Below are 22,662 nucleotides of genomic sequence, written 5' to 3'. Positions count from 1 at the left end.
GATCCATTTCTCTCTCCCAGCTTCAGGCCCACACATCGAAGGCTTCCTTGAACATTCCTTTCGGTGTACAAGATGGAAATGATTAGCAAGCGTGGAGCTATCCCCTACGGCAGGCCCCCGCTGGACACCTGACATCCGGCACTCCGGGCCAACAAGCCCTGACCTGAAACCCTTGGGGCTGTTTACGTGTTTGGGGATTCAGGGTTTTTCAGACTTTCAAGAGAGAACATGGTGTATATTCCACAGAGGACACGGTACCCTCAGTACCCCGCCCAGCACTTGGAAGTAACCCCGTCGGTGTTTCTGTAGAGAAATAGATGGACATTCACACCAGGCAGGGAAATGGTCTGTAAGTAACCTCGTGCCAGGCTGGGCTTTGCTGCCCAGTGAGTTCAGGGAAGACTTTTGGTCTAACAGAGCCCTTTGGATTTTGGAATTGCTGAGGAGGGACTGGGGAGCTGTCTTTGACACCCTTCTGATGGATGGCACAGCTGAGGCCCAGCTAGTCGAGTGACGACCCACATCCACCTGGTGGTCGAGAGCAGGCCTGGGCTCTTAACCACAGGGATCCTGCTCTGCGTTTGCCCGCTCTGCAGCCATTGTCTGTCACTCCCACCTCAAATCTCTCCTCTCTCAGGCTTTCTCCCAAGATTCCAAACCCAGCCGAGAGCTGTCACGTTCCGAGACCCCTGATGTACAGCGGTTTACCGCGCTCGTCCTCTTTCCACGGACTTTAGTTTCCAGAGTATAGCTGATCGAAGTATCGTTGCAGCAAATGGCGCCTAAAATACATTCTTACGTGTCTCTACTTTATTTCCATAAATTGATTCCCAAAAGTAGGACTGTCGGGTCAAAGGGTCTATCACATGTGAGCAGACTATGTTTTCCATTGGACTGCAGCTCATAGCCTCAGGAGTGGTGCATGAGCCGTTCTGACACATCCTTGCCAGCATGGGACGTGAGCCCTCCTTTCCTTTTATGATAATCTTATCATTTTAATTTCATAATAATTCTTTTTCACTGGCTGGTGAAAACAAAGTTTCTGCTTGTTTCACGGTGCACTTCCTAATTATTAGAGTTTGAATGCCCTTTAGTCTGTTCACTGGCATTGGGATTTTCACTTCACTGAATGTTCATCTTAGTTGCTTATTTTCAAGTTAAGTCATCTTTTTCATGGTTTGTGGAAGCTTTGCAGATTATACGTATGTGTTAAGAATTACCTATTTCTTTGCCATGTGTGTTGTTAGAAAAACAAACTGTTTTCCCCAGACTGTCAATTTGCCTCTTGACTTTACGGTATTTTTTTCACTCCACAAGTTGTCAAATAAGTTATCTCTTCCTTTCCGTCTTTAGGATACCTTGCTGAAAATCCTCCCCCTCCAACCGAGATATACAATATACAAAAGTCTCCTCTTTTCCCTTGAAATACTTCTGTCCCTTGTCTACATTTAGGCTTTCCACCCATATTGTATGTAGACTGTTTTCTTCCAGCTGGAGAGCTAATCATGTCAGCATTCCTTCGAAACCAGTCCTTTTCACCCTGACTTGAAATCTGTCTTCTGTCATATGTACACACACACGGAGATCTATTTCTAGGCTGTGTCTTCTGTTCCAGGGATATGCGTCTCCTCCTGTGTCAGGACATGTGTGCTGCTTTTAGATCAGGGGTGGGGGGGATTTTTTTTTTTTTTTTTAAAGAACAATCCCTTTGGAACTGCTGCAGAGCCTAGACAGGAGAGAAACACCTGACGGCCAGGAGGCAGGGCGAGAGCAGAGGTGAAGAGAATCTCCACCCCCCAACCACAAGGCCAGATTGGCGGAGGGGAGAAAAAAGGACCCAGCTGCTTGTAAAATAAAGTCGTCCCTTTTATTTCAAATCAACCCTTTCCCAAGTTGGTGCCGCAAGTGGAGATCAGGGGCCCTAAGCCCACTGGGGTGTGGTAGGGTGGGGGCACTCACATCCCTTCAGGGCTGAGAGGCTGTGGGTCTGGCTGTCTGCCCGCTCCCCGGCCAGCTCAGGGCCCTGGCCTACCCCCTCGGCTTACTTCCAGGGCTAAGGACACATGGAGGGGGCAGGGCAGGCGGGAAGGCAGTCCTGTTTAAGGTGTCCGTAGCCAGGGAATTGTTAGTGGTAGGAGCCCAGTGAGGCTGGGTTAGTGGGGTCTTCTCCGGCAGCTGGGGAAGGAACTGCAGAGAGAGACAAAGATCGGACCAGATGCAGGCAGAAGGGCCACCCCGGAGCCCACAGGGAGGCAAGGAGGGAGGGCAGAGGCTGGCTTTGGGAGCTGGGGTGTCACTCTAGATGCTCACCGGAGATGGGGAACAGGCTCCAGTCTGGCATGGAGGAAGGGCTCAGATAGATGACTGCCACTGCACGAAGCGCTTGGATTCCTGCCAGGGAGATGTGGGGCGAGAGAGGGCATGACTAGGGAATCTGGCTTTGTAGTGTGGGCCCTCAGACCCAGGGGTCCAGGACCCAGCCCCTCCCCCCTCAGACCCAGGAGTCCAGGCCCCCAGCCCCATCTCCCTCAGACCCAGGAGTCCAGGCCCCCAGCCCCTCCTCCCTCAGACCCAGGGGTCCAGGACCCCGGCCCCATCTCCCTCAGACCCAGGGGTCCAGGACCCCGGCCCCATCTCCCTCAGACCCAGGGGTCCAGGCCCCCAGCCCCTCCTCCCTCAGACCCAGGGGTCCAGGACCCCGGCCCCATCTCCCTCAGACCCAGGGGTCCAGGCCCCCAGCCCCTCCTCCCTCAGACCCAGGAGTCCAGGCCCCCAGCCCCTCCTCCCTCAGACCCAGGAGTCCAGGCCCCCAGCCCCTCCTCCCTCAGACCCAGGGGTCCAGGCCCCCAGCCCCTCTCCCCTCAGACCTAGGGGTCCAGGCCCCCAGCCCCTCCTCCCTCAGACCCAGGGGTCCAGGACCCCGGCTCCTCCCCCCTCAGACCCAGGTGTCCAGGCCCCCAGCCCCTCCCCCCTCAGACCCAGGGGTCCAATACCTGAGGGTTGAAAGGGTCGTCATCATCTGTGTCATCATAGTCGTCACTGGGGTGCAAGGGGAGGAGTGGCAGAGAAACAGGATGGGGGTCCATCAGGAGGCTGCCCCCTAACAGTGGCTCAATGGTTCTCCCCCATCCCCTCCGCCAAGACCCTGCCCCCCTCCCCTCCTGACCTGGGTGGGAAGAGGGCCCAGGCGCGGGGCAGGCTGCAGAGGGCGGTGGCCAGGGCCCCCGCAGACAGGAGGGAGAAGAGCAGCAGGTAGAGCAGGCCTTCCAGGGCGTCCTCACACAGGCCCCGCAGGGCTGCGCCATAATCCTGGGGCGGGGGGCGGGGGAGAGGGCGTCAGCGGGCAATGCACACGGCTCAGACCGTGCACCTGGCTGTGCAACGTTGAGTAAGTCCCTCAGTTTCCTCCCCGGTCGCCCGTGCTCAGCACAGGGCCTGGCACGCAGAAAGCGCTCCGCACACGGTAGGCGCTGTGGTCATTGTCATTATCACACCTGCGAGCAGGAACCCAAGCTGCGGCTTCCCCTCCATCACCGAGAACCCTCCCTCCACACCCCCCACGCCCAGACGCCACAGCAGCTCAGCCTCGGTTGAGTGCCGGGCGTCTCAACCTGGACACGTCTGACATTGGGGCAGATCACTGTGCGTGTGCTGAACGGGGTGGCAGCGGGGGGTGGTGCCTCTGCACTGCAGGTCCCTGAGCAGCAGCCCTGGCCTCCAGCCACGAGATGCCAGTAGCACCCCTCCCACCCAGCCGTGACACCCGAACATGTCTCCACACATTGCCACCATCCCCTGGGGCAAAATCGCTGGCTTAGAACAACACTGAGAATAAGGCTTAGAAGAACAACTGGTATAGAAATGCCCCCTACACATAACGCACACTCAGTAAACACTGGCTGACATTACTGTCATCCCCGGAAATCGGCAGAAGCACCATTTCCTGAATGGCCAGCCATAAGTCATTCAGCAGGGGCTGGCAGAGGGCCTGCTCTGTGCCAGGCATTGCTCCAAGTACCGGGGAAACTTCAGCAACCAGGCCCCAGAAGGTCGCTTCAGACCACAATGAGCTAATGAGAGAGGGGGTTTGGAAAGCAGTACTGGGGTCCCGACAGCAAGATGGCACCAGCAGGAAGGAACCCGGCCGATGGGAGGTGGGGGACTGCTGTCTGGGAGACCCGCAAGGCTGCTGGGGGAAGGGGTGCGGGCTAGGGGGAAGCAAAGGGCTGAGGCCGAAACCGCCCCCGAGGTCAGGCGAGAAGCCAGGACCTTAATCCGCCTGCAGGGGTAACTGCGGGTTTTAAGCGCAGGAAGATCAGATTGTGCTTAAAAGGCTCACTGGGCTGTTGGCTGCTGTGCGGAGGACAGATGGAGGCAGGCAAGCAGGGAACAGGGAAGAGGCCCTGGGGCCGGGAGCAGCGGTGACAGTGTGAGCTGTGCTCAGAGCCCAGACGGGCTTCAGAAGGGCCAGCAGAACTTGCTGGAGGAATGAACAGGAAGCAGAAAGGATATTCCTAGGTTTCTGGGTCTAGGCAGAGGCTCCCCTGCGAGAAGAATTCGGGGAGGGCGACAGGGGTCACCTTGTGCAGGCCACGACAGTGCAGCAGTGCCACCAACTGGTGGAAGTTTCCTTCTGTCACATTCAGCGTCTCCTCCAAGGACAGCAGAGGCTTCTGCGGTGGCAGGGGGTGGTTATCTCAGGAACTCTTCAGGCTCCGCCCATCTCTTCAGGCCCCGCCCCTTTCGGCGGGCTCACAAAGCCAGGGCCCCACCCACAGCTGCCGCCCCGCCCCTTTCTGCGGACCCCCGGCCCACAGCCACCGCCCCGCCCCTTTTCTAAGGCTCTGCCCACACACCCAGGTTCCCTCCCCTCCTTCCCCTGGGAGTCGGGGTGCAGAAGGAGCACCCGGCCCCGCCGACCTGAGCAGAAGGGAACTGGGGGACAGCTTCTCGCTCCAGCCCCTGCAGCTGGGAGTGGATGTTGGCCAGAGCTCGCTGGGACAGAGTCAGCCTCTGCGGGAAGCCAGAAGGAGGGAGGAGGACCCAGCGGTTGACACCCCCCGCCCACTTGGCGCCTTCATCCTCCCCCAGCATCCCTAAGTCTAGGCCCCAGCCGCGCGCCTCCTCCACCCGGTTCCCTTGCCCGCAGCCCTAACCTGTTGAAAGGGGTTGGAGACGGCCTGGTTGCAGAGGAAATAATAGTTCAGGATGTCTGAAGCGGCAAGGGAAGAGGGGAAGAGGGGGGAGGCTGTGAGCCTGAGCCCCGGGGCCTCCCTGGGGAAAGGCGGGAGGGGGCAAGGCCACACTTTCCACCCCTCCCAGCTCAGGACCCTCCTGTGGTCCCAATGACCTCGCATTCTGAGACTGGCAGCCCTCCCGGCCCCTAATCCCTTCTGCTCCAGCCACAGCCAGAAACACGCTGATCTACACACTCCCGGGGAGCCCCTGCTTCTGCCACCCTCCCCTTGACTCAACTGTGCTCCCCCCATTTTCTCCAAGTGGCCAAATCCTCCCACACCTCAGCTCCAGCCTGAGGACCCCTTTCTCCTGACTCCATCATCTTTATCCCTCCCTCTGTTCCAGCGCACCAGGGGAGGTGCCGAGAGCTTCTGCAGAATGGGGCAGGGCCTGGCAGCTGGCTGCTCACCCTCACCCCATCCCAGGAGGACCGCGCAGAGAGGCCCGAGGACCCAGGGCGTGCGCCTGGAGATGCGATCACCTGAGCCAAGGCCAGTCTCCTCCCGGGTCAGGTTCAGGATGTAGGTGTCCGGACTGGAGCAGAAGTCGCTGAGGCCCTGAGAGGGGCAGCAGGAAAGGGGGCTCAGAACAGAAACTGCCCCCATTCCACACTCCCACAGAACTGAGTGCCCTCTAGCCCCCCCTCCCTCAGACCCAGGAGTCCAGACCCCCAGTCCCTCCTCCCTCAGACCCAAGTGTCCAGAAGTCCAGGCCCTCGGGACCTAGGAAACTGGCTGGAAACTTCAGAACCTGTGTTCCTGGCCCCCAAGTCTTTCCTCTCAGGACCTAAGGCATTTATTCCCATCCTGCCCCAGGATCCAGGAGTTAGGGGCCTTTGGCACCCTTAAGTCTTGGAGCCCAAGGGCCTGTCCCACACCACTCACCACGGCCGTAGCTGCCTCCAGGCCCATGGAGCCCCAGCTCAGGACAAGAACCAGGAGACTCATCACCGTCATCCTACGGTGGGCAGGAGGGATTGGACTTGGGGGTTCTGGGGTTCTTAATCTCCCACCTCACCTCTTCCCTTCCCCCACCCCTAATCCCATCACAGCCCCAGCCCTACCCTCCACCCACCTCTGGAGCCAAGAGGATAACAACTAGGGGCAGAGGAGCTGTTGGGGGAGAGGTGTGGACCCGTGGCTGCTGACGTCAAACTGAACACCTGGCCCTGCTGGGGGAGGATACGGGGTGAGGGGCTGGCCGGATCCAGCCCACGTCTGTTCCCGCCTTGCTCCGGACCGCCCACCCCTGGGCCCCATCTCCCTGCTCTGAATTCCGCAGGACCTTGCTCCCAGGTTCACCCATTGCTTGGTCAGCCTCCCTCTCAGCCCAGACTCCTCCTCCTAGGAGTGGAGACAGCTCCAGGGCTGAAACTGCCTTCCAGGTTTTCTCTGGGGATGGGGTTCGGGTGGGGGGGGTGGGGAATCAGCCTTTGAGGGTGGTCAGCAAGAAAGAAGGGCACCTGGAGGGAGCCAAACTGAAGGTCTGGCCCCAAGCCCCAGACCTGCCCTGCCCACTGTGCTTTACCATCTTCAAGCTTCAGGGCGGCCTGGATGGGATGGCAGGACCTCTCACCCCGGGGGGAGTGTGGGAATGGTGGCGGGCACAAGCGTGGCCCCCCTCAGGGCCAGGGAGGATACAAAGGCTCCTCCAAGTGGAATAGGTTGGCCTAGGTGGAATCCCAGCTCCAGCACTTTCTGGCTGTGCAGCCTTGGGCAAGTGGCCTAACCTCTCTGAGCACCAGTCTCCCTTTCTGTTACATGGGGAGAAGGAAAGGGCCTCCTCATAGGGTTAGTGCGAGGGTTCCAGAAGAGCATCGGGCATACAGAATGAACCTTTAAGTAAGAGGGTGGTCCTCAATTCCGCCAGGCCACGTGACAGCTTTCTGCCTCAGGGCCCTCATCTTCCAGTAGGCATCTGCCAGGCACCTCCTTCACAGGGTTGCCGTAGCAACCGAGAGGGTCAGTGATCACCCCAATCCTCAGCACAAGCATCACCATCATTGCTTTTCTAGGATTCGGGGGCACTTCTTGCTGTGAGGACAGCCTGTTTCCTGCCCGCCACCTTCCTGGGCAGCTCTGAGCCTGATCTCTATGTGCCACCCCAGCCCAGGAACTCCATGGAGGTTCGTGGGACAAAGGAATGAAACCTGGGAAGGACCGTGGCCCCTCTCGGAAGAGCGCTGTGGGATCTCAGTGACAAGTGCCACCGCCAGGAAGCCACCCAGACTTACACAATCACAAGCCACCTGCTCTGCTTCGCCAGGCCCAGGAGGGTGAAGAGGCAGACCAGCAGCTCCAGGAGCAGCAGGAGGACGTAGGCCAGCCACCTGGGGAGGGGGTGACGGGGCTGAGGCTGAAGCAGCAAATCCAGCCTTTCACGGGCCCAGGCTCCCAGACCGGGACTCGGCAGAGGGTGCCAGCACCTGCCCGTTCTCCCGGCTCTGCCTGCACACATGGTCTCCCTGATGCCCAGTCTCCAGGCCACAGCCAGGCCCATCTGTGAAGTGGGTGCACTGGGAGGCCGGCCACTAGAGCCATTTAGAACACAGGTCCCAGGACTGTACCCTGACCGAACCCCGCATGAACCCTGTGAGTGGCACGCTCTCAGGGCCCCAGCCCCTCCACCCCAGCCTGGAGGGCAGAGGGACTCATTCCCAGGCATGTACTCAGCGACACAGGGCACGACCCGAGGGCTCAGTGTCTGCAGGCAGACGGCCTGGGTCGCAGTGCCAGCCCCTCCGCTTCCTGCCTGCCTGCAACTTGGGTCTCAGTAACCTTGCCTCCTGTGTCTCGGCTTCCCCGCCAGTAACTCGGGGAGAACAGCAGCACCTACTTGCGAGGGTCGTCGTGAGGCTAGAGTAGAGACACACAGAGCACCGAGAAGAGCGCCAATATGGACGCACTTAAATATCAGCTTGAAGACGAATCAGGAAACTTTTAATGTCATTTAAGAATTCAGTATTAGCTAATGGTCAGTTCACTCTGGTTGCAGAGTGAATCTGGACATGAGGCCGCATCTGTACATCTGTACATGGGGCCGCAGCACAGCGCCTGGCACTTAGGAGATGCTCAATAAATAGCATCGCTCTCAGCGATCCCCACGTCGCCAGAGCGGCAAGGGAACGGCCACCCCCCTCCGTGGCAGCCTCTGCTCAGACCCCTGTGGGGACTCACTGTGCCCTTCTTTCCTGGACTGCTGGCTGGTCAGGCTGTCCCCGGAAAGGAGAAGCTGGACCCAGCGACTCCAGCTGACCTCCAGGCCGTTGCTCCCCATGTCCCCACCGCCAGCTCGTGTGTCCCAGCTTCACTTCACTTCCCTCAGGGGCAGGTAGCACTTCTGCCCTAAGCCACCAAGAACTCCCCCAGCAAAGCTCTCCCGCTGGGGGCCCCGATTTCCTTCCAGGAAGCCGGCCATGTTCCTTGAAGGACTCCCAAGTGTCAGGCACTCTTGTATTGGTGAACCCAGAGGCTATTTCCCGTTAATGATGGGTCTGCCTCACCCAGCTACCCTCAGCCCCTGCTGAAACAGGGCTGAGGCCCAGGGCCTGCACCCCTGAGCTTGGCCAGAACCCAGAACTTGAACTCACTGGGACCCAGGCCTGTCTGATGCCCTGCAGGGGGGTTCCTCATTGCGGACTCCTTCAGCCCAGGTCTGCCTGCCCTCCTGGAGCACAGAATCCAGGACCAAGTCTTCCCTGTCTCTGCTCCCATGTCTGGTTGGGACCCTCAGTTGTCGGGTTGAACAAAAGAAATAATTCCTTGCGGACGAAGCAATGAGGACACTCCGTCATGCTGGCTGCTGGGAAAGATGGCCGTCCCAGATGTCCTTCAAATGTCACCTTCTCAGTGTGGCCTTCCCGGATGACCCCCCCCCCCGCCAACTCCCAAAACTGCCATCCTCTGTCTCCAGACCATCCCGTTCCCGTCTCCCACCTACTCTTCTCCAGAGCTCTTAACACTCACCACCTTACAGACAATATCTCATTCATGCATTTCTTATTGGTCCGCCCACCGTGAGACAGGCAGGATTCATTGTTCATCGTTCTATCTTAAAAAAAAACCATATTTTACAGACACCTATATAATGTGTGCTGGTCGCCCCTGTAAGCACTTGACAGATAGTGACTCGACAGACCCTCCACAATCCAATGAGGGTATTGCTACCCATTATTCCCACGGGTACCAGGTGGGAACACTGAGGCACAGAGCTGGTATGTACCTTATTTAAGATCACGTGGTTAGGGAGGGCCGTCTGGCTTTAGAGCTCATGGTCCTGACCATTGGGGTACACCTCTCTCACCAGAAGGTGTAAATAAACATCTGTTGGATGGATACACGCATCAGCTGGACAACCGAGGGAGTGACCTGGTTAGTCTGAGATTCCATGAGTGAAGTGCAAGAGTGACTTGAGGAATGGCTGAGTCAAGGACGAGTGAACGAAGGAGTGAATACATTGAGGGAGGGAGTAAACGGATGGACACGTGAGCGGGCACGCCATCACTCGGTCCGCCTCTCTACGCCAGGGTTGCTGTCACTTACTGACACTTAGCACAGATAACCCTTTGCCGTTGGGGGCTGTCCTGTGCACTGTAGGATATTCAGTAGCATCTCTGGTCTCTGCCCACCTGGTGCCAGTAGCATCCCCTCCCCCAGTTGTGACCCCCCCAGATATGTCCCCCAATGTCCCCTGGGGGCACAATCACCCAGGCAGGGGTTCCCTGCCACACGGAGCAGATAGAGCGGTCACCTACCTGTACTCCTCCACAAAGGACACATCTTCAGCTACTTGCACGGGGCTCAGGGGCACTCCCTGCCAGAAGGCCAGCCCCTGGAGCTGCTGGGCCACGGCTTCCGCCTGCCGCCGAGCCCCCCGGGTGGCCGCCACCAGCTCCGTGCGCTGCGTCAGCACCTCCTCCAGAGTGGTCAGCTCTGTCCTCACGGCCTCATCCAACCTCTCCACCATCTCCAACACCTGCGCACAGGGGTGGGCCTGGAGTCGGGGGAGGGCGTTCTCTGGGGCGGCCAGGGGTTGGGCGACAGGGCTGGGGGGGGGCGAAGTAGGAGTGAGCAGGGGTGGGTATCTGAGATCTGGGCGCTAGGGCATCTGAGGATTGAGGAAGGGAAGGAAGGGGCTCTGCGGTCCAGCTCATGCAGTTCTGTGGCTTCTGTCAGGAGCTCGGAGAGGTCAGTGGCTTGAGCTCCAGAACTGAGGTTAAGTCTGGGATCCTAGGTCTGACCCTGGCATCTGCCTTCCTGAGTCTGGGGTCTCACGTCTGGGTTCCAGGGTTGCAACCGGACATGAAATCTAAGGCCTGAGGTCGGGCTGGGGCTCAGCGCCGGGTCTGGCGTCCTGGGGCTGGGGATGAGAGTGAGGCTTCTCGTCTGAGTCCTGGGTCTGAGCGCTGAGGTCTTTAACCTTGCACCTGGGCCAAGGATCCGGTCTCTGTCCTGGGTCTGACCTGAGGGCACGGGCTGGGTTTTGGTGTTTGGTCTCTGAATGGTTTGGGCTGTGAGCTGAAGTCCAAGGCTGGGGCTGCGTGTGACTGAGTCTGGAAGCCCAGATCTGGGCTAAGGTTCTGATGGCGCCATGTGTGAGGCCCTAATCTGTAGTCAGGGTTGGGGGCTGGGCATACAGTCTGAGATCTGCAGGTTGGAACCTGACATTCTGAGTCTGAGGTCTTGGCTCTGAGTTTAGATCCTGTTTTCCTGGGAGGGGCCCTTTGCCCGGGTGTGGGGAACCAGTCTGGGTGTGGGTCTGGGGTCTGGCCAGTGCCTGGCCCCTCACCAGGTGGTCAATGGCAGTGAGTGTGTGGTTGGCATGCCGCAGTGCAGAGCTGAGCTGGGACACCCCATCACTGGTCTCGCTGTTGCCATAGAAACCGATGCCAATGCCAGTGCTAAGAGGAGGAGGGAAGGGAAATCACAACCGGTCCTGGGACCCTGGGGGCCGCCACGCCCCCCCCCACCTCCTCACACACCCAATCCCATCTCCCACCCCATCCCATTGGTCCGGCCCATCGTGGGAAAGGAACGTCTCCAGCCTGGCCCCCACCAGTTGCCAAGGTAACGGGAAGGTCTCACTCCCCCGGCCCAGGGACGTCATTGTGATGCTAATGGTGGGTGGAGAGGTGGAGGGGAGCAGGCCCCCAGATTTAACTCGCACCTCCCCGGAGTGAAACCCTGCCATGCCCAGCCCCAGGACGGGAGGTCCTCCCCTCTAGTGACTGCCAGCCCGCACCCAGGCCCTCCACCCTTTCCCCAAGTATCCGGGGTCCTCAGCACCTGTCCCTTCAGGATGCAGCCGTCCCCTCCCCCGCCTCCTGGGGGACCCCAGGCCTGGAGCTCCCAGTCTCCCCCCACCCCCAGGAGCCAAGCTTCTGGACGGCTGGGAGGGAAGCGAGGGAATGTGGGCCCAACGGGCCAGAAGCCGGGCGCCCCCGCCCCTCGGTTGCCGGCACACAGAGCTCCATTGTGGAGCCTGAATACGGGCCCCCTCCCTCACCCCCCGCAACACACTGAGTCCCTCCGCGGAGGGGGCCAGGCCTGGAGCGTGGCGGCGGACGCCCCGACGCCCTCACAGCTCCCAGCCCCGCGCTGCGCAGGCCCCCGCCCCCTGCCCCGGGATGTGACGGCGCTGGCTCCAGCGCCCGCACCCATTGTTCACAGTGCTACAAAGCTGCTCTTGTTTCCCGGCCACGGGGGCTGGCCGTGCCTCTCCCGCACAGGGCCTCTGTCCTCCTCCCCGCCCCCCTCCACGCGGGAGAGCGCGAAGAGGAAGCACCTTGGGACTCCCAGCCCCCTCCCCCACCTCCACCTCCACACGCCCACGCTCCCCGCGGCGGCGCGGCCCATGCTGGCGGGGGTGGGGTGGGACTAGCCGCTTTCCGGCCGCTGCCGCCCTCCCCGCCCCCAAGCCCCAGGTCGGGGGCAAGTCCTGAGCGCCCAGATCTGCCCTGAGGGGTGGGTGCTGCCCTGAGGGGAGGGGCTGCGCCCAGAGCTAGCTCCTGGTAAATGGCGCGTCCCCACGTGCCCTGTTTCTCCCACCCCTGAGGGTGTCCCAGAAGGTGGCCCCCGGGCTCCTAGGGGTTTTGGGGTCTGAATCTCCACTTGGCCCACCTGGCCTCGAAAGGTTGCCTCTCCCTGAGCCTCCCTCTTCAAAACTGGTTGTGACAACTCTGAACCCGGCAGGGTTACCGTGGGAAGGAGTTAGACCAGCTCAGGGCTGCTCCTGGATTGTAAATATGCCTTTACTGTCCCTGACCGGGATACATCAGCTTCACGAGGGCGGGGACCATGTCTGGCTTAGTCAGTATTTCCTGGCACATAGTAGGTACTCAGGAAATAGTTGCTGAATGAATGAATGAATGAGTTAATGAATGACATCCCTAGTTCACATTTATGGCGTCCAGCTGTGAACCAGGCACTGTACATTTCATTTAATCGCACCACAAGCAGGAGGTGGGTGTGACTACAGTGCCCATTTTAGAGATGTGGAAACCGAGGCCTGGAGAAACTACACCACTCGCCTAGGTCACACAGCTGTTCCACGGCAGAGCCACCAAACCCAGGCAGTCTGACTGCCCAGCCTTTAACCCCTAGACCATCCTGCCAGGCTGGCTGCCCTTGGGAAGTCACTTTTCCTCTTGGACCTTGGTCTCTCCATCCGTCAAATGGGAGCAATTCTCCCCTGCTGGGACACCACCAGGAAGACTGACTGATAGAGAGCTTGGGGAGCCCCATCCCCAGTGTCCACCCACCCTGGGGCCCCATTACCAGCCGACGAGAAGGGCAGCAATGCAGCTCCAAGTGACACAGCCTCCCCCAGGCGGAGGGCTCTTGGCCCCGGGCGGCTCTGGGGGCCGGCAGCAGCAGAAACGTATGAGGTAGACAGCAATGAAAATGAGGCTCAGGCCCAAGCCCAGGCCTGCCAAGGCCACCACCAGCAACAGGGCCTGGGGAAGGGGGTGACATCAGGCATCAGAGGGGTCCCGGGCTCCCTCCCTGTGTGTCTGAAGGTTCTGGCTTTGGGATCTCAGTGCAGGTGGAAGGCACCCCTGGCTAGCTGGGGGGCCGAGCCCAAGCCGTGGTTTTCAGGTTTGTGAGGAAAGATGTCATTCCCAGCCCCTCCCAGGCTGGCAGCCAGGGCTCTGGGACTTGGGGCTGAAGGGAGCTTCCAACTGGGAGGCCCAAGTCTTGGGTTCAACTTCTGCTCTGCCCTCCAAAGGCCGTGTGACCTTTGGCAGGGGCCCTCCCCTCTCTGAGCCTCGGTTTCCTCCACCCCAAAACCAGGTAGTTGGAATGAAGTACCATCCAAGGACATGCCAAGACCCGGACCCCAGACTCTTGTGGGATCGGGGGTCTGGAGGGGGCACCTGTTCCTGGCGATGCGTGCCAGGTTGGGGGTGGTAGGCTTCCTACTCCCTCCCCCCTCCCCCACGCTGGTCCTCCCCACTCGCTGTTTGCTTCCTCTCTCCCCTGATGCTGAGCTCTGCCCACCCACCGCAGTGTGAGTCTGTCACCCAGGGACTCAGGGGGAGGGGGCGTGCCAGCCTCCGTGACACTGTGTGCGTGCGTGTGTGCACGCGTGCGCACGCTCGTGCAACTCAGAGCTGGGCACTGGGAGGCTGGGAGAGTGAAGACAGAGCAGGGGCGAGAGGGGTATGGGGGGGGAGGAGAGAGAGAGGGAACGAGGTAGTGTGTGAATGTATGTGTGAGTGTGTATATGTGAACATATGAGTGTGTGAATGTGTGTATACTTGACGCATGCGTGTGAGCATCTGTACGAGTGCAGGAATATGTGTGTAAATGTGAAGGTGTGGGTGTGTGTATACATGTGTGAGTGTATGGGTGTGTATACATGTATCTGTATGTGGGTGTATATGTGTGTATATGTGCGTGAGTGTGAATGCATGTGTGAGAGAGTGTGTGTGTGTGTCCCCACAGCACGGTGGCACCCAGTCCCTGATTATTTTCCCAGCTGTCCCCTCCTGGGGTGTGTGTCCCGGCACTGTCACCCTGACTGTTGTTGACGGGGGGCAGAGTGAGCCTCCCTGAGTGCCTCTGGCGGTGGCTGGGGTGGGGACCCCGCGTGTGGCATCCGTGTGGGGAGGTCTCCTTGGCCGTGAGCAGGTGACCGTGGACTGGCCCTGGAGGCTGGGATTGTGTAACCAGCAGGCTGTGGTAGAGGGGCTGGCAGTCCCCGTTTGGTGGGGACAGAGCGGCGTGGAGTCGGCGGGAGGAGCTGCTTACGGCCGGCTCAGCGCAGCCATGACCCAAATAGCTCAGAACACAGCACACGTCCCCCTCTCTGCTTTCCTGGGACCCCCCTCCTTCTAAGCTTGCCAATCCCCAGCCCCCTATCCCGGGAGCCCCCCAGGACAGATCTGAGGGGCTCAGACCTTACAGGCAGGGCCCAGGACCCATCCCAGGGCTCCACCATCCTGCCCACCCCCTACCCCATCCCCAGCTCCGCCAAGCCTTGCTCATTAATCTCAAAGTCAAGGACTTGAATTAAACTGGGTCAGGGGACAGTTCTTTCGCCCCTATTGGAGCTGACCCAGGCTGGGCCCCCTTCCCCAGGGACCCCGGTTTCCTTAAGGTTCCCACCCAGCCCCACCCTCTGGCCCCGTTTCTGTCATCCTCCAGTCCCCAAACCGAACCTCATCCTCACCCCCCCTCCAGCGACCTGACTGACTGCCCCTTCCGTCCTGGGACAGGCTGGAAGTCTCTCCCAGCGCCTCCACCTGTTTTTCCCAGCTCCAGCCCTAAAACCCCTCACCCGCTTCCCCATTTCAGGTCTCAATCCCGTCCCAGAATCAGGGCACCTCCAGCTTTCTTCCTCTCCACCATGTCAGCTCCTCTATATCTCCTGGGTCCCACCTGAACTGGGACGCATTTAACTGCATTGCCCTGATCCCGTGAGGGAAGGGGTCGTCTTTTAGGACATGATGGACCTACCCCCCCGATGACCCTAGCTTCCCGCGCAGCTCTCAGAGACCCGGGAATCCAAGGGCCCCCAGTCCCCTCCCTCCTCTGAGATCCAGGGGTCCAGGCCCCAGCCCTCCCTCATTTAAGGAGGTTCCCAGGGGAACCTCCAGGTACGGGAACGCCAGGCTCTCGCTGCCTCAGGTACCCCAAAGTCCCGGCCCGGCTCCCACCCCCAGAGAACACAGGAATCCGTCACCCAGCTCCCAACCCCCGCCCCCAGGACCCCGTGCCCGCGCCCACCTGCTGGTATTCTTGTTCTTGGGGCGCGAAACCGCTGGGCACCGGGCGGAGCTGGAAGTCGGCGCGGGGCAGCTGGTGGAGCAGATGCACCCAAGCCGAAGGTCGGTAGCCCGGGGGCGTCCCCATGGCCCCCGGGGGAGGGCTCAGCGGGGCGGACGCCGGGGCTGCGGGAGCCTCGGCAGCGGAGCGGGGCGCGGGCTGAGCGGGGTCTGGCGGGGCTCAGGGGAGCGAGCGGGGGGGAGGGAGGGGGTGGGGGGCGGAGATTGGGGGAGGAGGGGGGAGGCGCGGGCAGGGCAGGGATGGTGCTGCCCCTGGCGGCTGAGGGGGGGACTGCGGTACCGCGAGTCGGGCTCCCCGCGCCCCCTCGGTGGCGGCGGCTCCCACCTGCGGCCCCCCGCGCAGGTACCGCGCTGCTCGCATAGGCGGCCCAACGGAGCTCGGCTGAACAGCGACATGCAGTAGAAAGCTGCTCATACTGTTATATCACCCTACAGCGTAACGAGCCCTTTATCTTTAGGAAGAACCTTCGTGTCTGTGCAGAGGTCGCTCGTGTTTGCGCAGCATTTTACAAATAATGATCAGTTACAAATCATGGTCAGTTGCATCAATAAAAACCCCTCACTTATGTAAGCGTACTCTCACCTGTAAAGGACGCCTCCATGTGGGTTAAAAGGCTTCTCCCACTTAAAAAAAAAAAAAAAATCTGTATAAGGACACAGCTTCTAGACCCAAACGTCCCTTTGTGTATAGAGCACTCCAGAAAGTACACCCGCATGTCTGCAGTAAGGACCCCTGGCACGTGCAGAAGGGTTCTTCCCACTCCAAGAACTTGCTCATCTATTTGGGGGACCCCCTCCCATCTTTATAAGGATGCCTCCCATGTGTTAAAGAACCTCTCTAAACTGATTAAGAAAGACTTCAATGTATACAAGGATCCACCTGCCCTTGTCATTGACTTTACAGTTTACAAAGTGTTTTTCCAGCCGCTACCTCTGCTGAATCTCACAGGAACCCACTGCAAACGCACTGGTAGGGGAGGAAGTAGAGGGGACCTGGCTGCTTCAACGTTACCACCCAGCCAGTCACTGCTGAAGTCAAAACTAAGGTCCCCAAGAATCTGCCCCAGGGGTTCCCCCACCCCTGTGAAGCTGGGCTAGACTTCGCCACCTGGCGTCCCCACACACATGGCCTCCCTCGTGGGGGGATGTGATGGGCAGGGGGGGAGAAAGGGGAGATAGCGCTCCACCCATCTCATCCCAATATTTTGCTCCCGATTGGTGAGAAAGGGCTGGGGGGTAGTTGCCCATCTCATTACTAGGGAGAAAAATACCGGTGGTAGTGATGGTCCTAGGGATAATGATGGTAACGACGATGATGAAGATTATGGTGCTGTGGATGGTGACAATGATATGATGAAGGTGATGATGAGGATGGTGATGAATGGGAGACTGAGATGCTGTCTGATAGAGATTTGTTCTCCTTGATCTCCTGCTATTGTTTCCTGGGTCTGCTTCTCCTGGGGAAGATGAATGGTTATTCCAGGGTGGTCCCTGAGCATTTGCAGGGTTCTTGGCTGAATACCGTTCCAATACCATCCCAAACTCTATAGGTGTGAATTCAGGGCTTGGGTGCGTTAGGACCCCCACCCCCAGCGTGGGGGAGGGCTCAGAGCACAGGTTGTTGCTATTGATATTTTGTTTCAGCCAATTCTTGCCATGTGGGGAGAGGGACACAGCATCGCCAGATGTTTCAAATTTCCAAGAGACGACAGAAATATGGATATTTTTAAAAGCAAAATCCCTCAGCTTTTAAATGTTAAAGCTAATTCAAATACAAAAAAAATACCGTGTGGGCTGATGCTGGCTGTTTTGTAAGCTCTGGTCTAGCCAGACGCCGAGCAGCACTGCCGAGGAAGGGGCAAGCGGAGGGAAATGGGCCCACAAAGAGGCTGAGAAGGAGCAGCCCAGAGAGGCAGGAAGGAAGCCAGAGAGAGGCAGCAATGCTGCCTCTTCCAGGAAGGCCTCCTGACCAGCCCCTCTTGCCAAAAGACAGGGGCAGGTCCCGGCTAAAGAACTCATACGTGCTCCCCATGACGTAAATTCTGGGAGACGCATCAGTTTCACGAGGTGATGGTGAGTATATATGGTATGAGTCCATTTAGGTGACGTTCAGGAACAGACAAAACTAATCAATGGTGGCAACAGTAATCAAAACAGTGGCTGCCTCCGGAAGGGTTGGGGACAGGGCTGACTGGGAAGGGGGCCGAGGGGACTTTCAGGAGTGATGGCATTGTTCTGTATCTTGATAAGGTTTTGGGCGGCACTTGTGGTACAAGAGGTCTGCATTTGTGGTACACTTAAGATTTGTGCAAATTTTGCCTCGGGGGGAAAGAGAACTCTATTTAATGAGATGCATGCTTAAGTATGGGGGGGAATTTAGTGTTGTCTGCAGTTTCCTTTGAAACGGATCAAAAAAGAAATAAGGTGGATTGACAGGGGTAGAGATATGTAATAAAGCCACATATTAACGGCAGCATCTAGGTGGTGGGTGTCTAGGTATTCACTGTAAGTCTTTATTTTTTCCACCTTTATTGAGATATAATTGATATATAACACTGTGTAGGCTTAAGGTGTACACTAATGATTATATATGCATATGTGTGTGTGTATATAGCTGTATCTATACATCTATATCTGTACACACACAACATACATATATACCTTTTCATGTACCTGTTTGCCATCTGAATATCTTCTTTGGAAACTTGTCTATTCAGGTCCTTTGACCATTTTATAATCAGATTATTTGTTTTTTTCACTGTAACATTCTTTCAACTTTTTTGTCTGTTTGAAATTTTTCATACTAAAATGTTGAGGAAAAAAAAGCGGGTGGGAATGTAAATTGATACAGCCACTATGGAGAACAGTACGGAAGTTCCTTAAAAAACCAAAAATAGAACTACCATGTGACCCAGCAATTCCACTTCTGGGCCTACACCCTGAGAAAACCATCATTCAAAAAGAGTCATGTACCACGATGTTCACTGCAGCTCTATTTACAATAGCCAGGACATGGAAGCAACCTAAGTGTCCATCGACAGATGAATGGATAAAGAAGACGTGGCACGTATATACAATGGAATATTACTCAGCCATAAAAAGGAATGAAATTGAGTTATTTGAAGTGAGGTGGGTGGATCTAGAGTCTGTCATACAGAGTGAAGTAAGTCAGAAAGAGAAAAACAAATACGGTATGCTAACACATATATATGGAATCTAAGAAACAAAATGGTTCTGATGAACCTAGGGGCAGGACAGGAATAAAGACGCAGATGTAGAGAATGGACTTGAGGACACAGGGAGTGGGAAGGGTAAGCTGGGACGAAGTGAGAGAGTGGCACGGACATATATACGCTACCAAATGTAATACAGATAGCTAGTGGGAAGCAGCCACATAGCACAGGGAGATCAGCTCGGTGCTTTGTGACCACCTAGAGGGGTGGGCTAGGGAGGGTGGGAGGGAGACGCAGGAGGGAGGGGATATGGGGATATATGTATATGTATAGCTGATTCACTTTGTTATACAGCAGAAACTAACACACCATTGTAAAGCAATTATACTCCAATAAAGATGTTAAAAAAAGAGAAATGACCATGAGTCCAGAATGATGTGAATAATGTAAGAGATGGGAGAGAAGAGACAAATTTCCCATGCAGAATTCCAGATAATTTATGTAGCTACTCTACCCTCAAGCGTGGCGCATAACTCCCTACCCCTTAAGTGTGGGCTGAGCACGATGACATCCTTCTCATGGGAACAGCACAAAAACGAGAGAAAAAGTAACTTTGTAGTCAAGAAACCCGACAAGCCCTGCCTCAGCCAGGAGTCCAAGGTCAGCATCAGAGTCCTGTTGCTAGTCTGTATCCTTGATGTGACGTGAGGAAAATGGAAATTTACTTCTTTGGTTTTCTTCCCCTAAACCCAGGACCTCAGTCTAATCATGAGAAAAATATCCATTGAACCCCAAGGTAGCACATCCTACAAAATACCTGAGCCGTCCTCTCGAACACGGTCAGGTTCAACCAAAACAAGGAAAGGCTGAGAGACCGTCGGAGCCAAGGCGAGCCTCAGGAGCTCACATGTCATGTGGCCTCCTGGATGGGGTCCTGGAACAGAAGAAGGACACAGGTAAAAACCAAGGAGCTCTGAATAAAATATGGGCTGTAGGGTGGTGGCGCAGTGGTTGAGAGTCCGCCTGCCGATGCAGGGGACGCGGGTTCGTGCCCCGGTCCGGGAGGATCCCACATGCCGTGGAGCGGCTGCGCCCGTGAGCCATGGCCGCTGAGCCTGCGCGTCCGGAGCCTGTGCTCCGCAACGGGAGAGGCCACAGCAGTGAGAGGCCCGCGTACCGCAAAGAAACAACCAAACAAAAGAGACAAAACAAAAAAATATATATGGGCTGTAGTTAACTACAGGGCATCAATCTAGGTTCATTAGCTGTGAGGAAGGCACCAGAGCAATCTAAGTTGTTAGCGGCAGGGGAAATGGGGCCAAGGGTGTAGAGGAACTCTCTGTATCATCCTTGCAACTCTTCTGTAAATGTGAAACTATTCTAAAATAAAAATTTTATTTAAAAAGCAATCCATTTTTTAAAAATGATAAAGAGTAAAAAAAAAAAAAAAAAAACAAGTCTAGGCTCACGGGTACGAACAGGAGACAGCTTCATTCGTTCTCACCCTGCCTGCACACTCCATCTGTCTGAGCCCCCTTTCCCTCCTCCGTGGCTATATCAGGAGCAGATCTTCTCGATTTTCTTGCCATCTGGGGGTTTTCCAACTGTCCCAATTTCAGGGGGTCAACAGTCCAGCCTAACTTAATATCAAAACATCCATCTGGCATCCAGCTCAGTCACTCCCTGTTTCCAGGCGGAGGCTTGACCTAAGACCCCACAGACCAAGGGAGGGGGTGACCCATGGTTGGTTTGCCCGCTCACCTTGCTCTCTTTTCCTGCCTCTGAGATACACACGCCTTTCTTTCTTCTCCTTCCCAAGCTGTGCCCGTCTGATAGCTCTTTGTCTCATGGGAATCCTTGGGAAGCCCCCCACCCCGCCCCGCTTCCTCCTTCCCTCAAGTCCACCCAGAATTCCTGCTTCCCTTCTTCAGCAGCAAATTACTGCTTAGCCCAAGACCACCAGGAACATACCTGCAGTTGAACAAGCTGGGTTTAGTACTCATCACAGTGAGAGAGAACACACATCCTGGGATGAGAGGTAACACAGACCAAGCAACAGGGTGCTATGGGCTGCGCTGGGTCCCCCTAAATTCATATGCTGAAATTCCCACCCCCAGTGTCTCAGATGTGACTATGTTTGGAGATGGGGCCTTTGACAAGGTTATTAAGTTAACATGAGGTTATTAGGGGGAGTCCCGATCAAATATGACTGCTGCCCTCATAAGAAGAGGAGATCAGACATGACAGACATGACAGAAGGACAACCCCATGAGGACACAGCAAGAAAGCAACCGTCTACAGGCCAAGGAGAGAAGTTTCAGAAGAAACCAAACCTGCCGACACCTTGATCTCGGACTTCCAGCCTCCAGGACTGCAAGAAAATAAATTTCTGTTGTTGACACCCCCCGGTCTGTGGCGCTTTGTCATGGCAGCATGAGAGAGGGATACAGAGGGTGTTAGAAAGAGGCTATAATTGGCTTTAGATTCATTGGGTCATTTTGAGCAGGGTCAAAGGAAGAGAGCTTGCCCTGGATTTGGGCGTTGTCAGGGAGCAGAGGCAACTCTGTGGTTGGGTGTCTCAAATCTTATCTACAAACAGCTCATACAACTCAATATAAAAAAAAACCAATCCAAAAATGGGCGAAACAACTAAACAGACATTCCTCCAAAGAAGACATATGGATGGTCAACAGGTGCATGAAAAGATGCTAAACATCGCTAATTAGTAAAGAAATGCAAATAAAAACTACAATGAGGTACCACCTCTCACCGGTCAGAATGGCCAACATCAAAAAGTCTACAAATAACAAATGCTGGAGAGGGTGTGGAGAAAAGGGAACCCTCCTACACTGTTGGTGGGAATGCAAATTGGTGCAGCCACTATGGAGAACAGTATGGAGGTTCCTCAAAAAACTAAAAACAGAGTTGCCGTACGAGCCGGCAATCCCATTCCTGGGCATAGGTCCAGAAAAGATGAAAACTCTAAGTTGAAAAGATACCTGCACCTCAGTGTTCATAGCAGCACTATTTACAAGAGCCAGGACATGGAAACAACCCAAGTGCCCATCAACAGAGGATTGGTTTAAGAAGATGTGGTACATACATACAACAGAATATTACTCAGCCATAAAAAATAATGAAATAATGCCATTTGCAGCAACGTGGATGGACCAAGAGATTATCATACTACGTGAAGTAAGTCAGAGGAAGATTACATGATTTCACTTATATGTGGAATCTAAAAAATAATACAAATGAATCTATATACAAAACAGAGACAGACTCACAGACATAGAAAACAAATTTATGGTGACCAAAGTAGAAAGAGAGGGGCAGGGAGGGATAAGTTAGGACTATGGGATTAACAGATACAAACTACTGTACATAAAACAGAGACGCAACAAGGATTTACTGTATAGCGCAGGGAACTATAGTCATTATCTTATAATAACCTATAATGGAATATAATCTCAATAAATATATATAACTGAATCACTTTGCTGTACACCTGAAAGTAACACAATATTGTAAATCAACTATACTTCAATTTTTAAAAATTGACGTTAAGAAAAAAAAATCTTTTCTACAGGAGGGCGCATGAAAGCGAAGATAAAGGGGTACCAGACAAAGAAACAAGTCATCATCTATGGAGAGAGTGGGTGTTTTGCGGTCGCCCAGTGATACTGACTGAAGCGGATGTTACGTAAGATTGTTTGCATCCTGTGGCGGACCGTCCTGACGTGGTGGTGAGCGTCACATCCATTCCGTGTATCCTTTCCCACCAGGTACTGGCATTTATCTCCCTGGTGGGCACGACTGCTTCTGGCCGTTGCAGTATCCACAGAGATGATGGGCATCACTTATTTCCAGGTGTGGCCTGCCTCTCCCACCGCCCCCCTCCCCCCGCAGCAGGGTCCTGCGTGGGATGCAGGGTCCGCCCGTCCAGGAACGCCTGCAGCAGAT

At 56.1% G+C, this 22,662-nt stretch overlaps 1 protein-coding gene across 9 annotated transcripts; it reads right to left on the bottom strand.

Annotated features, from left to right (window-relative positions):
• Positions 1–1,845: 1,845 nt before the first annotated feature.
• On the bottom strand, positions 1,846–19,617 carry TTYH1 (tweety family member 1). Of its 9 annotated transcripts, none has more exons than XM_032612757.1 (18): positions 19,517–19,617; positions 16,110–16,150; positions 15,852–15,955; positions 15,468–15,539; positions 13,014–13,192; positions 11,026–11,137; positions 9,992–10,212; positions 9,204–9,284; positions 8,828–8,998; positions 7,472–7,567; positions 6,123–6,195; positions 5,720–5,795; positions 5,157–5,212; positions 4,921–5,013; positions 4,581–4,673; positions 3,167–3,309; positions 2,311–2,391; positions 1,854–2,187 (listed from the first exon to the last, which is right to left on the bottom strand). In XM_032612757.1, exons 3-18 carry the CDS (start codon positions 15,939–15,941, stop codon positions 2,154–2,156), a joined length of 1,671 nt encoding a protein of 556 aa, XP_032468648.1. In that variant the 5' UTR covers positions 15,942–15,955; positions 16,110–16,150; positions 19,517–19,617; the 3' UTR covers positions 1,854–2,153. The 9 variants fall into 9 exon arrangements, 8 of the variants coding, with proteins under 8 accessions (XP_032468653.1, XP_032468648.1, XP_032468647.1 ...); XM_032612756.1 differs by lacking the exon at positions 19,517–19,617 and adding an exon at positions 16,798–16,898; XM_032612758.1 differs by lacking the exons at positions 16,110–16,150; positions 19,517–19,617 and adding an exon at positions 2,994–3,039 and having other exon boundaries at positions 15,852–15,947.
• Positions 19,618–22,662: the final 3,045 nt, after the last annotated feature.

The sequence above is a fragment of the Phocoena sinus genome, chromosome 19 (genome assembly GCF_008692025.1).
Source record: "Phocoena sinus isolate mPhoSin1 chromosome 19, mPhoSin1.pri, whole genome shotgun sequence".
NCBI lineage: Eukaryota > Metazoa > Chordata > Mammalia > Artiodactyla > Phocoenidae > Phocoena > Phocoena sinus.
Note: the sequence above shows the minus strand (reverse complement) of the source record. Positions and strands in the feature narration are given on the sequence as shown.